Source organism: Nymphaea colorata, chromosome 3, assembly GCF_008831285.2.
Source record: "Nymphaea colorata isolate Beijing-Zhang1983 chromosome 3, ASM883128v2, whole genome shotgun sequence".
Taxonomy (NCBI): Eukaryota; Viridiplantae; Streptophyta; class Magnoliopsida; order Nymphaeales; family Nymphaeaceae; genus Nymphaea; species Nymphaea colorata.
In genome coordinates, this window is record NC_045140.1 from 29,034,436 (window position 1) to 29,049,972 (window position 15,537).

Here is a 15,537-nt window from a genome sequence, read left to right on the forward strand (position 1 = left end):
GACTCTCGGATTTCTGAAGGGCGCGTCAGAAACCACTTCTGCTAAAACAGCTGTATCTGGAGATTTACTGGAAGTTTTGAGGCGATCTATAGCTTGTTGGAAAGTGCTCATCCTCAGGTACAACATACTAAAATTTCAGCCTAATCGGACCAGGGCACGCTGGCCAAATCTGCCGCTGAATTTAGCTGTTTCCGCCGCCGCCGCTCAGGCTCAGTCCGCCGCAGAACCGCCACTTGCAGAGGCTGTTTCCGGCGATTCCGGTGGAGTTTTCAGGAGATCCATATACCGTTGGATTCGTAATTAAAAGTTCTACTACATATCCAAAAATCAAGCAAGGTCAAATGCGGTCAATCATTTGGCGACGGAAGTGGAAGGACACTTGTGGTATTTGGAACGGGCGCCAAGTGTCCCTTGCACCAAGGAGGAAGGTGGCCCTTTCCTAATCCGTCCCTACTGATTAGGGAAAGGAGGATTTGGCGCGATTTGGGTACATTGTACCTAGACACTTACCTAAGTGAGCAGGCCAGGTGGCGTCCTAGGAACGTGCCACGTGGAGAAGGAAATCTCGCCCTCCCTTGTGCGAAATCTCTTTCCTATTTCTCCTCCAACGAGATAGGAAAGGGGTGGAGATTGCGGCTGGATACATTGTATCTAGGCGCCTTCTATTGAGGGCAGAATCTCGTCAATCTTGCGGGGATCTCGTTCCTATTTCCTCTCCAACGAAATAGGAAAGGCTAGCTCGTGGAGGCTAGGTGCATTGTACCTAGACGTTTCCTAATCAAGGCAAGATCTCGGTGCATCCTTGGGGGATTCTCATGCACGAATGAAGGGGATTGCCTCCACGATCTTAGGAGGTGATTTGCACCACATTTGGGAAGCCTCTTCATCCCAGCTCGTGTGAAGAGGAAGGAGCTCACTTGGAGAAGGCGTGAGTCAAGCTAGGAGCCGAGAACGTCAAGGAAGAACCGGCCGGATTCCGACTAACATACCTCGCTGGAGATTCCACATCCGCCAAAGAAGAAGGAAGGAGAAGGAGCGTAACTTGAGGATTGCCTCAACGTCCGCCGGCGCACCGGCGATCGCCTCCCCCTCTCAATACAAAAGACCGGGGTTGAATTGGTCTTACGGGTGAAGGCTTTCCTCATCTCGAAGTTGATTTTCCGTTAAACTTCTATATATTGATACTTGCTGGATTTGTTTCTCCAATCTTCATTCTAGCAAGAAGGACGTGTGGCTCAACCTCTACCCGTGGGAGATTGCAGCCCAAGGAGAGAAGGGACCGCACTCGTCGGGCGAAATCGACGATAGCTTCCCCCAATCGACAGTCCGTTCACTCTTGGGGTCAATTGGAAATCCGGTGAAGATATTCCCTCTCTCTTTTACGTTCAATCCTAGATAGAACTTGATCCTCTCTTGTTCTTGCAATTCTATCTAAGGACTTTGGCGACCGGAATAGGAGTGGAGCTGAATACCGAAGGGCAACCGCGTGTTGTGGCCTTTACCTTCGGTGAGCAAGAGGAGCCCCAAGTGTGGCCTTGGGAGGTAAAAATTCGGATCACCCTATAGATCCGGGGAAGGGAGTATTGCTTTCTATCCTGCCTTTGGCATTGACAACCGGCTGGAATCCCTCCAAGGCACCTTGCCAAAGACACGATTTCTGGGTTGTGGACCACCTAGGGATAAAGGCGTGGTTTGATTCGCATAGGGATTGCATGACAGGGTGGTTTGAATGGTTTGGAGAATGATGAGTGAGATGAGTGCTTGATGTATCGCTCCGCTTTGTATTAAGCCTCACATCCATTCTAGATTCTTGTAGTAGGTTCAAGCTGGGATTGGGGAAGCCATACTTGTAAAATCTTGACCTACATTTGAGCCGGGGTTGCTGTCCGGCGGGAACCACTCTTGTAATTAATTTTTAAACCCTATATCGGCAACATCCTCCTAGATCTTGGAGAGGGTCTCGACCACTTTTTGAAGGTTTTCGTGGCCGCATTGGGGCAGACCCTACCAGTTGGTATCAGAGCGGTTGGAGGACACCTAGTTGCTGATTTGGTTGCTTGGCAGCCATTGGAGACGCCCGGAGTTCATCTTGCTAGATTCGGCCAGCGCAAGGAGTTTACAGGGCAGATTTGAGACACTATTCGGTCACGGTTTTCTAGCAGATTTGGGCAGTTTGTGCTAGTGGTTTTCGGGCAGCGACAGTACTATTTATTTCAGTTTTGGTTCAGTTTTCAGTTCAGCATATTGCAGCTTTTTTTTGAGACGTTTTTACTTGAGTGTGATGGCTCCACGTAAGGCTAAGACCATCGAACCCGAAACCGTGGCGGTAGAGGGTGAACAAGTCGTGGTGGAGGAGACTCGTATAATAGAAAGAGGGGAGCCCTCGGGCACCAACTCCAAATTGGACCTTATCCTTAACCAATTAGCTGGGGTAACCCAAACCATTGCCAATATGGACAGCCGGTTGAACAACCTAGAGCAAAGGAGAAACCCACCTCGTTCCCAAACCTCTTCCTACTATCGTAGGAATGACCCCATAGGAGCGGTGAGTGAGGCATTTTTGGGGGATGCTAGGAGAGCAAGCCTAAGGGGACAAGGGGTAGAACAACCACCTAGAGCCCACACACATGTTCTCCAAAACGAACCAGTCCCACCCCCTATCCAACGCCAAATTACCCATCCTCAACTCACTAATGGTACCAACCAAAACGGGGCACCCATACATGTGGGGGAAAGAGCCAGACGAGGGGGTGAGAGACCTACATCGGAGGAGATAAGGAGAGCCTTCCTAGAACAAAGGCAAAACCATGAGAGGCAGCACCATGATATGGGTCCACACCATGAAGGACCAAGGAGACATCATGAAAATCGCTCCATGCATTCCATGACTTTTGGCGGGTTTGAGGAAGAATTAGATAGGGAAATCGAGATGATGAACGGCCAAGGTAGAGGCCAGCACCATGCTGGTTTTAATCATAGAAGGAGAGACCGACAAAATGAAGAGCCGAGGCTCCCTATGCCAAAAATGGACTTCCCTAAATTCAATGGAAAAAGGCCAAAGGAATGGGTCTACAAAGCCGAACAATACTTCATTTGCCAAGAAATTGCAGAGCAACACAAGATTCGTTTGGCAAAGATGTATCTAGAAGAGGAGGCCATGCAATGGTATTGCTTTTGGGAAGAGGACTATCCAAACGCCACTTGGGACCTCTTCAAGGACGAACTTTTACTACGGTTTGGAGAGACCACGTACGTTAACCACGAGATTGAATTGAGAAATCTCAAGCAAACTTCTACCGTCCAAGACTATCAAAGCAAGTTTGAGAGACTATGTAGCATGGTTAAAAATCGACCAGAGGATTCCAAGATCGCCCACTTCATAGGGGGTCTTGATGAGGACATTCAAATTGAGATGCTTAGGGATCCTCCTACCGAATTAAGGAGATGTTTTGCATTGGCCAAGACTATTGAGGAGCAACTTAGAAGAAGAGAGGCAAGAAAGAAGGCTTACAAACCAGGGATTGCATCCAAACCCAAGCCTAACTTTGTGAAATCAGCTCCACCCCAAAGAAAGTTTGAAAACCGGCCAGCCTTTCGCAATAACATTCCCAATAAATACATTTCACGTCAAGAACGAGAGGAAAGGATTAAAAAGGGGCTTTGCTTCAACTGTGAAGAAAAGTGGCATGCAGGTCATAAGTGCAAGCATTTTCAGTTATATGAGGTCACAGATAGTGATGAGGAACTTGAGGAAAGTGAAGAGGTAGATACCGAGGGCACGGAGGTAGCCAAGGTAGGAGAAGATACCGAGGAGAAAGAGGAGGGCTTGTGTCACGCTCTCACAAACAACGGGCCCAATGCCATGAAGGTTGTGGGTAAGATCAATAACCAAAAGGTGATTGTTCTTCTTGATACCGGAGCCACCCACAACTTCCTCAATTCGAGGTTGGCTCATCTCGTGGATGGCAAGACGACTCCCCAAGCTTCTTTCAATGTCATGGTTGGGAATGGAGAGAAACTAGCTTGCAATGAAATTTGCAAAAACGTGGGCTTGGAAATGCACAAGGTTCCTTTCAAGGTTGATCTATACCTTCTTCCCATTGGGGGTGTAGATGTAGTACTTGGGATTCAATGGATGAAAACCTTGAAAAGGATCTTGTGGGACTTGGATGACATGACTATGACGTTTCCTAAGGAGGGTGGAGGGGAAGTAACCCTCAGAGCAATCAATCCTAGCGTGGACCCGAAGCCGGCCTTGAAGGCCCTCATGGCAAATCAGCCAGCATATTGGCTAGTGTCCATGGTAAAAGATGTTGTACCTTCCACCACTAGTGTTGAAGAGATTCCTCGGGTCATTCAGTGTGTGATTGATCGGTTTCCTTCAGTTTTTGAAGAGCCTAAAAGCTTGCCTCCCATTCGTTCCTATGATCACATGATTACCCTCACCAAGGGGGCAGAGGAAGTGAATGTGCGTCTATATCGGTATGCCTATAGTCAAAAGGCCGAGATAGAAAAACTTGTGAAGGAGATGCTCGAGAGCGGGGTCATTCGACCTAGTAGTAGTCCGTTTTCATCACCCGTTTTGTTAGTAAAGAAGAAGGATGGCGCATGGAGGTTCTGTGTAGACTACCGGGCCCTCAATGAGGTCACGGTAAAAAAGATAAACATCCTATACCAGTCATAGATGAATTACTTGACGAATTGGCTGGTGCTTCTTATTTTTCAAAGATGGACTTAAGAGCAGGCTACCATCAAATTCGTATGCAGAAAGAGGATATTCACAAGACTGCGTTTCGTACTCATGATTGCCATTACGAATTCCTCGTAATGCCTTTTGGATTGACAAATGCACCAGCTACTTTCCAGAGGTGCATGAATGATCTCTTTCGAAGATACTTGCGGGACTATGTATTGGTGTTCTTTGATGACATACTCGTGTACAGTCCAACTCTTGAGATGCATGCGAAGCATTTGGACACCGTCCTTACTATCCTGAGGGACAACCAGCTCTATGCTAAGATGTCCAAGTGCACTTTTGGCCAGACTTCAGTAGGATACTTGGGACACATTGTCTCTAAGGAGGGCGTTAGAGCTGAGCCAGAGAAGTTGGTAGCAATCGAGCAGTGGCCTCTACCCAAGAATCCAAAAGAGATGCGTGGATTTTTGGGGCTGACCGGATATTATAGATGCTTCATCAGTGGCTTTGGGTCAATAGCTTCACCATTGACCCACATGTTGAAGAAGGGACCATTTCAGTGGTCAGACAAATCGAGGGAGGCCTTCACCCAGGTGAAGGCAGCACTTGTTTCAGCACCCGTTTTGACTTTGCCAAATTTTGATAAGGAGTTCACTATTGATACCGATGCGAGTGATGTGGGAGTTGGGGCAGTTTTGAGTCAGGAGGGACATCCAGTGGCATACATGTCCAAGGCGCTTATGAAAAGGGCCAAGCCTCTCTCCACTTATGAGAAGGAGCTCCTAGCTATGGTGTTAGCAGTGGACAAGTGGCGTCCTTACTTGTTGAGAAGAAAGTTTGTGGTTAGGACCGACCACAATAGCCTAAAATATATGGTGAACCAGCGCATTACCACTCCTATCCAACAACGATGGCTCTCTAAGTTGTTGGGTTATGATTTCACCATAGAGTATAAGAAAGGTAACGAAAATACAGCCGCGGATGCTCTCTCATGTTTGGGAGAGAATATGATGATGACTTTGTCAGTTGTGAGCACGAATCTGTGGGATAGGATTGCATTAGAGCAGGACGCTGAGGATAGCACTAGACTGTTGAAGGCATCAGTGACACAAAATGAGGGATCCATCCCTAACTACTCCATTCGTGGAAGGCTCCTATGTCGCAAGGACAAGGTAGTGATTCCCAAGCAATCCACTCTCAGGGACGAGCTTATTAGGCACTTCCATGAGTCTGCCACAGCGGGCCATGAGGGGGTGACCAAGACCATAGGCAGGATCAAGCCCCAGTTCTGGTGGGAGGGCTTGAAGGCTGATGTGAAGAGGTTTGTGCGAGATTGTCAGATATGTCAGAGGGAGAAGTATGAGGCAGTCAGGCCTCTCGGGCACCTAGTTCCCCTACCTATTCCTACACAGCCATGGAGAGATGTCTCTATGGATTTTATAGAGGCAATGCCTAAGTCAGAGGGGAAAGAGTCAGTCATGGTGGTAGTTGACAGACTGACGAAATATGCTCACTTTGTGCCCTTACCTCGCCTATATCAGGGTCCCCTCATTGCTGCAGCCTACCACGATCATGTTGGGAAGCTTCATGGAATGCCCAACACCATCGTGAGTGACCGGGACTCTATTTTCTTGGCGGCCTTTTGGCAAGAGTACATGCGACTGGCAGGTACCTCCCTACATTTTAGCACTGCACACCATCCTCAGACAGATGGACAGAGTTAGGTAGTGAATCGTACATTGGAGACGTACCTCAGATGTTATGCAGGGGCACGACCCAACACTTGGGTCAGACATATATCGTGGGCTGAGTGGTCCTATAACAGTAGCCTCCATTCAAGCACAGGAGTCACACCGTATGAGGCAGTGTATGGTTTTCCACCTCCCACTATTCCTCGGTATGAAGAAGGGACAGCCATGGACGATGAATTGGATAGCACCTTACGAACTCGTGAAGAGATTCTGGAATCTCTTAAGCAGAACATCGCTAAGGCCCAAACTCGTATGCAACAGTTCTACAATAAGGGACGAAAAGATAGAGAGTTCAGTGTGGGAGACTATGTATGGCTGAAGCGACTCCCTTTCAAACAGAAGTCCTTATTGGGGCAGCCCTATTCTAAGCTCCTTCCCAAGTATTATGGTCCATACCAAGTACTTCAAAGGATAGGGAAGGCTGCTTATCGCATCTCCTTACCACCGGCTGCCCAAGTTCATCCGGTTTTTCACGTGACACGGTTGAAGCCACACCACGGTTCTCTCCCTGGGAACATTGAGCACATCCCGAACCAGCAGCCCACTCCATATCGGATCTTGAAGCATCGATATGCTTTGAGAGATGGTAGGCAACGGCATGAGGTTTTGATTGAGTGGGAAGGTCCAGACGGAGGTACCTCTTGGGAGGACTTGGAACAGATTCGTCTTCGTTTCCCTATGCCACGAGCTTGTGGACAAGCTCGATCTAAGGAGGGTGGGGTTGATACGAGCCTTCCTAGAACTCGTGCTCCCCATGTTGGCACCTCTGCAGAAGGCGCTCGTATTGGTAGGGAGGCTAACTTTTCTTGTCTTGAGTTTGGCGGAAAACAGGTGGAGCCAAGCCGGCTGCACATGGAAGACCTAGGTGGGTTCAACCTAGGAGACCTAGACCCGCCCGGTCTAGGTGTGGAAGGCCCAAGCGCGCCTAGCTTGGATGAAGAAGACCCGGACCCACTTAGTCCGGAAGAGGATGACCTAGGCACGTCTGGCCTAGATGATGGTGGGCTCGGCTTGGAGAGGAGCATGTGTGATCCGGGCATGGATCAAGAGCAGTGGGCTCGGACCCACTTGGAGAAACAAGTTGACGAAGCTCGGGCGGACCCGGGCGAGGTGGGGCCTTTGGCCCAATTCAGATTTGAACTTTTTATTTGAGTGAATTTGCTTATGTACCGTTTTCTTTATTAGACTCGATTTGCTTTTCGTCTCAACTCGAGACACAACTTGAAACCGGTTCGGGCACTTGTATTTAAGCTCAAAACCGAGACACTTATTCATTATCGTTTAATCAAATTGAAGTTTTCTCTCTCTCCATGTGAGGAGTCCCTTGGGCCTTAGGTCGTGGCTTCCATGGAAGCACTACATTGCAATGCTCACCAAGTCGTGAGATTAGTGGAGATTCAAGCTCCGTTAATGGCCGCCGGCTGCCATTGACAACTTGGATTTGCAGCGTTCCGAACCAAGAGATCCTTGGATAGGCAGCTGTGCCTTCTCCTTGATCACGAAGGAGTTGAGAGGTGGCTGCACTAGAGGAAGTTGAAGGAGGTGCCACCCGTGGTTCTGGCCCGTCTTCTTCAACATCGACATCCGGCGAGATCCTCATCATAAGCTAAGTATTCCGATCTTCCTAGTACTTGGTGGATGAGATCTCGGATTTCTGAAGGGCGCGTCAGAAACCACTTCTGCTAAAACAGCTGTATCTGGAGATTTACTGGGCGTTTTGAGGCGATCTATAGCTTGTTGGAAAGCTCTCATCCTCAGGTACAACATAATAAAATTTCAGCCTGATCGGACCAGGGCGCGTGGTCAAATCTGCCGCTGAAGTTAGCTGTTTCTGCCGCCGCCGCTCAGGAGCAGTCTGCCGCAGAACCGCCACTTGCAGAGGCTGTTTCCGGCGATTCCGGTGGAGTTTTCAGGAGATCCATATACCGTTGGATTCGTAATTAAAAGTTCTACAACATATCCAAAAATCAAACAAGGTCAAATGCGGCCAATCATTTGGCGACGGAAGTGGAAGGACACTTGTGGTATTTGGAACGGGCGCCAAGTGTTGACTACTGACATAAGGGCTGTGGCAACGCGTATAGGAAGCCGATATAACCCATCAGATGCCAAACCAATCCCAATCTTCTTCCTTGTCAACAAGTCCTCAAGTCCTGCAAAACACAACGTTTTTCAGAAAATATAAGTTAACAGTTGAGTTCCTTGGTAATCTTGCTAACAGATAAAAGATTTAAGGGAAGATGGGGAACATGCAATGCACCATGCACTAAAAAATTATTCAACAAAGAAAAAAATTATTCAACAAAGAAAGACTCCCTTTCCCTGCCACAGAGGTAAAGGAGCCATCGGCAAGGGACACACATTCCTTCCCCGATGGTAGCTTGTAGTCATGAAAGAGTTTGGGGTTGTCAGTCATGTGATGAGTGGCACCACTATCAACAATCCACTCTCCCATGCAAGAAGTACCTTGTTCACCTGAAACAGCCAGTGCCCTGATTGACTTTCACCTCTGACGTGTCTGCCTAACCAGCATCAATCTGGCTCAAATATGCACGCAACTCACGCAGAAATAGAAACTTTACCATCACTAGGATTTCATTTCTTGCAGTGAGTACATTTACGGGAAGAACACAGAGACACCATCATCTTCAACATCTTCAATACTGAATGATTCCTCAGAGTTAAGAACCTGACTCCTTATATTTTCAAACTCATCGTTCAGTCTAGCTAAGAAAAGGAATACCCTATTCTCCCACTCCTTGGCCATATACAACATTTGGTCTTGAGGAGAGCTCCATGTAAGATCAGAATGGTAGTCAAGATCCTCCCACTTAGATTTTAATGCTGCATAGAAATCTGCGACCGAGAGATCCCCTTGTCACAGAGCATACACGTCCTTCATTAGTTGATATACACGAACTTTTCTTTTCTTTTGACCATACATCTGCTCCAAAATAATCCACATATCCCTCGCAGTTTTCTTACGAAGAATGAGCGGTTGAATATCTAAAGACAATGAATTAACAGTCCAAGTTTTTACCTGGTTGTCCTCAAGAAACCATGTATCCCAAGCCATACTATCCACAGCAGGTTCGACCATTCTCCCATTCACATAGGCAATTCGTCCTCGACCAGCGATCCCCATAGTAATTGCAGTGGACCATCGTAGATAATTCTCCTTGGTAAGCTGAATGGTGGTAACCTGAATCGGTACATTATCTCACGGTCCCAACATCAGGCTGATCGGTATGGACTGTGGAGGAGGAAAACGAGTCGGCCATGATCACCAACTACAAACTGCTGACTATCAGAGACACACAACAGCGGCAACCCTTGAGAACAGCACACCTTAGAGTCATTGATAGCACGGATCAAGTCAGGCGGCTGAGACGCTGGGATCTGGTCGGACGGCGCTGGAGCAGAACAACTGCACAACTAGGGCACGGGCGGCAAAGGGCAGCGGCGGAGGAGCAGCGACGATAGATGGCAGCGGCGGAGGAGCAGAGGGCAGCGGCAGATACGGGCGACGCAGAGGGTCTCAGGCAATGCAGCCAGGCGGCGGCAGCGGCGGCAGCGGCGGCGACGGCGGGAGCAGTGGCGGCAGCAGCAGCAAGTGGTTCAGAGTTGGAACTTCACAACCCTAAAAAAAATTTTTTCCAAGCTCGCTAGATGCACAAGAACCAAAGATCGAACACAGATGTAACGTGGAAAAACCCTCAACTAGAGGAAAAAAACCACGGGTAAGGAGGTCTGATGCCCACTAGCCGCCAGCCTCTCTCTCTTAGAAACTTCATTAACACACAAGATTAGGGTTTACAATGGTATAAGTATGCCCAAACTAGGACACAATGGATCGGGTCCAGACCTGGACCCATACAACAAGATCCGTCAACACAAATAATCAAGCTCTCTTCTCCTTTTCAATGGGTAGCAAGATCAGGGTTAAGCAGAACCATTCCAAATTATACCAACATAGCAACACCCAGGATCATTGTGATAATCATACAATAGTTATCAATGATGACTTCCTCATAATAGATCTCTGGACACTTTTTTGCTACCCTCTCGGCAACACTGCAACCAATGAGAATGGAAAGCTAAGTGAGATCAAAGAAGAGAGAAATCATCATCTCGGAAATGGAAAGCAAATATAAATGTACCTTAAGAAAAAGTCCATCAGTCTTCCTCCACTAGCCTGCATGACGCCGAGGGATAGTCGGTCTGCGACACAAGTGAATGCATTGAAAAATGAAAACCAAGCAACTAAGACAACAAAACACCTAAACAACCCAGCTGGAAACCATTAAAGCAGAAAATAAGCAAGATTGAACTACTATAAAATCAAACCAGCAATTCCCAACTATACAAACTAAACAATCAAACTAAATCAAAATAAGGTCCTACTGAAAACAAATCAAGGCAATAACCTTAACCTATCCTGGACATGTGCAATAGCTAACTAAAGGATCTATTCAACTAACCTGACACTAACGTGACACAAGAAGAAAGAATTCGACTAAAACCCAAAACTCATGCAACTTCAACGAATAGAACCTTTCAAAAATGTCACAGTTCAAAATCGAGTACAAAATTGGTTGGTCCTTTTGAAAAGGGATAAGAGGTTTTCTATGACAGGCTCAATCCTAAGACTGGGTTATGTTGAAGACACTCGGTTAAGATGGAATAATGGTCCAACCTTAATAATTTATCTCAAATGATATTTGAGACAAAGAAAATGAAATTCGTCACACTCTACAGGAGTTGACTAGGTTTGAGGAGTTTCATCTATCCCATGAATGGACTAATGGTTAGTAATGGAATGGCCAACATCTTTCAAAGCCAAAGTGGATAGGCAATGAAATGACTTTCAAGACCAAAGGAGATTGGTTAGTTCCTCTTATGACTAGAGATGTCAAGTTTTTACTTTGAAATAATTCAAAAACGATCAATTTAACTAATAAGCATGAGTGCTCGTGTTGTGCAAATAATATGGCCTTCATTTACACATAGTACCGTACAAGCATTATGATTCATTTCGCGTCAATGCCATCAAATCTCTAGAAGGGATGCCTTTCAATTTCCAAAATATGAACATAAAGGAATCATCCTTAGCATGTTAGGTAATCAAAAATAGAAGAAGATATTGACCCTAGAATCGCACATCTACCAAAGATTGTCACATTCAATTCCTGCAAGTTCAACCTTCATGCCTTTAATCTCTTGCCAGACAGCTTTTGCTTTTTTTTCCCCTTTCCCCTTATTTTCTCTTCTTTCTTTCTCTTGCATTCAGCTTTTGTCTTTCGATTTTGTTTTTCTTTGATTTTTTTTTTTAGGCTGACTACACAAGCCTCGAGCCCATCTCTCAACTCTCATTTTGCAATCTTCCAAGATTTTACAAAGCATTTTGGCTTCTCTCTCAAGATATTTTCTTGAGCTAAATCCTTGCAAATGCTTGATTACCAGAGTTAATAGCATTTCCTAGTCTTGACTTTCTCAACTTCACAGGAAGTTTCCTTACCCAGGATCTTTTCAATTTTCCTCTTCCATTGTTTGGCGACAAAAACTTAAAATTTTATTCTTCTAATCAAGGAGGTAGTAAGAATAAAGCAAAGCCACATCATGGTGTGAGAAGACACTTTTAAATTGTTTTCAAGCAAAACTGAAAATTATCACTTTCACAAAAAAAATCTTGACATCAAATAATATATCATCAAGAGGAAGGAATTCTACTCTAAAGAAGAGGGTGAATGCAAAACAACATAGGTTGGTTCGGTAGAAAATTGAACTTCACCAACTCTCCTAGGGACTTCTATACAAAAGGTTGGTTGTCGATATAGATTAGTAAACTCTTTTAATCTGAAAATTATTGGATGACAAAATAAAAAAGAAATTAACAATCAATTAAACAATTAAATTTAAAAGTCAAATGCAAACAATCTATCTACTCTATCCCCACCTATCTAATTGATCCTTCCTTGCATTTTAAGCTCAATAATTCAATAATAGCAAAAAAATGGCCATTTAATACACGGAGAATAGAAACACACCCATAAAATGGAGTGAACCTTTACTTACAACACATAAAATCACACCTAAAAAAAAATCAAAACAATTGAGCAAGCAAAATTACAAATCTTTACGCCAGTGCCGTGGGAGGTTAATGAGAAAGATTCAAAAATCCACAAAAAGTTTATGAATGCTAAATAATGTGGCAATTCCAACCTAAGTGGCTCAACTGAAAACTGGTTTCCATTTAATACATATCAAAGAACACATTCTTTAACAATAGATTTCCAAAATTGCATAGTAGTTCTAAAGATATAATTGAGACAATGACAATAACATGATTTTTGAGATGCTTACATTGCAATACTTTGTTCCTTGAAATCATCATCTGAGGTTTCCCACACTAGCCGACCCAACTACTCCCCTCCGTTCCATATCCAAAACTGCTTCAACAGCATCGTCTATCTTACCTTCTCTCCAATAGGCAGTCACAAGAACTGAGAAGTTAAAGGAAGAACACATACTTTAGCCTTAAGTAATATCTATGAAATGCATAGATGACGTCACCTTTATATGTGTGAGAATTTGGAGCAAGTCCTCTTTTTCTCATTTTTCCAAAAAACTTGTGAACAAGCTCATATTTTCTTGCTTTTAACATCACCTTCCAAAGGAGGAATTTTATAAATAGCATGTAAAGTGAATCTCAGGGCAGAAGCAAATCACTAATAAGAAGCACGAAGCAAAAATACATCTCATGAAGTACATATGCATCACAACCATATTGCTCTCATCTTCATGAAACCAGCAAAGTGATATCTGCATGTTTTCTAGACTGATTTGTTGGGTAGAAGAGGAACTTCATATGCTCTCCTATAGAAGTAGGGAAGATCAAACTATCGAATTCAAAAATTAAATACAAATCATCTGTTCCACTCTGTCCCCAGCTGTCTAATCACTCCTTCCTCGCACCTTTTGCAAAATAAATCAAGAATTCAAGCAAAAAAAATAAAACAGTTTATAAGAACATAAACACGTCTTAAAAACGAAGAAATGAACCTATATTTTCGGAAACGTGTTTAACAGTAAAAAATATAACTCCATGTTTGATGGAATGAGAAAAATTATAAAAGTTTGAATTTTATCACCTCTGCTACAGGATATTTCCAGGACGCTTAGCAATAGAAGAGGCAAACAATATTAAGTGCATAGTTCAAACAATCTTTCCAAAACAAAAAAATTGAACATGCCTCACAGTAACAGAACCTATTCCGATGCCCATAATTTAGAATGATAAAAGAAGGAATGTTGAACATGCCTCACATTAAGAAATTAACAGAACAGATGCCCATAATCTAGAATGTAAACCAAGTGGAAAAGGTCACCAAGTTCTTGTTCGCCATAGGTATACAAATCATACAACTGCAAGGCACGTAAAAGTTGACTGTCTTGCTTAATTACTTCAGTGAAAATCTGGACACTCTTGTACTAGTGCCTTAACCTGAACAAGCTTTTTGTATTCTATACCTTTTCAGTCGAATCGAGTGCACCACTAATAATTGTTGCCTCATCATGTGTCAGTTCCCCACCTTTACCAACCTGTGGGATTGCAACAAACAGAGAAGTAATAGATAGATTAACTAATGCAGACATGGAGAAAAATATCACTGTTTACACCACAGGAGGTTTAGCAGAGAAAGAGTTCTTAAATAAAGAAAGAATACCTCTTTGCTATGGATAGAAACGAGAGCTTTCAGTTGTGCACGCCGCCTGAAAAGTGCAGACTCATTCTGTCCAGGATCTACAAAAACAGAGAATCACTATGAAAACTAGAGAATATGATGTAGCATGCAGCTGCAGGCCTCCTGAAGTATTTCTCATCTTGACAAACCCAGATATCGTTTCCATGTGGCTTTCCTTTTTAAAGTTAAAGCTTTCTTAAGAAGCACCGAAGTTCAAAATAATCACAAAACATGTCTATGATTGTTTAAGAATGCTTTTCAAAATAATATATGTAAGGATAGGCTTTCCTTCACCAAGAAAAATAGTGTATGTTCAGGAAATCAAAACTGAATTTATCTTTTACAGAACAAAAGAATTTTTCTTTCTGCATGGGGTCACCTTCCCGATTGGATAAGCTATTGGATAGCAAATTATCATCAGAATATGGACAAGCCCTACCAAAATTGGCACCCACAGCAAGTCCATATCTTGAACAGATGGCCTCTGGAATGATCTGCAAAAGTTTAATGTTGAAATCAGAAATTCACTCATCAACTAAGAGTAGCCTCTACTAATAGTAACATAGGAAGAATCTAAGAACTTAAAACCGCTTTTTAATAAGAAAGCAACCAATGACTTACATGCATGGAGGTGGGCCTTCTCCTTCTGGCTCTACTTTCCTCCTTTCCTAGGGCATGGCAGCTGTATCTAAAGCCCAGACATTAGCCAAAGGACGCTCTCACACTTTCCTAATGAATTTAAAAAAGAAAATCAGCAAAAGAATTAGCATCGACTCTGTAAACATTTCCAGCATATTTCAGAAAGCAACACCAAAAATATTTAACATGTATAAAGAAAATTATAAGAAGAGATACCATCATTTCCACCAATAGCCAACAGGAACCGCTGTCCAACTAGAGCCATCACATGGCCATATCGAGGACCTGGGCCAGCACCTTGTACAACCACCCTAGAACACAAGTACAACCATTTTCATGAGTAAAGGCCTACATCCCAATGAGAATATACGCAGAAAATAAGGAATAACTTAAATTCAACGATCACCTGTGCCATCTAGGTCTTTGCTGTGTCAGGTCAAGAACATGTAGATCCTCCGCAGACAAGCCAATTGGAAAAGAGATAAAATAATAAATAAATAACTAGGTAAGGTGAAAAACAGCGAACACCACAAATAAGAAAGAGGCCAAAACGAGTTCTGCTTTCCTCATTCAACAATGGGACAAAATGAAAAATCTAATGAAAATTAACAGAACAAAATGCTATTAACCAAGAATAAGAAAATATTTGTGCGAAGAAGAGAAGAAGCATGACATTTTTAACAGGCACGATTCTTACAATTCCAAG

At 44.1% G+C, this 15,537-nt stretch overlaps 1 protein-coding gene across 1 annotated transcript; it reads left to right on the forward strand.

Moving 5' to 3' along the window:
- The first annotated feature begins 2,281 nt into the window (after positions 1-2,281).
- Positions 2,282-4,684, forward strand: LOC116250452 (uncharacterized). The gene has a single exon (XM_031624075.1). It carries the CDS (start codon positions 2,282-2,284, stop codon positions 4,682-4,684), a length of 2,403 nt encoding a protein of 800 aa, XP_031479935.1.
- The last annotated feature ends 10,853 nt before the right edge of the window (positions 4,685-15,537 follow it).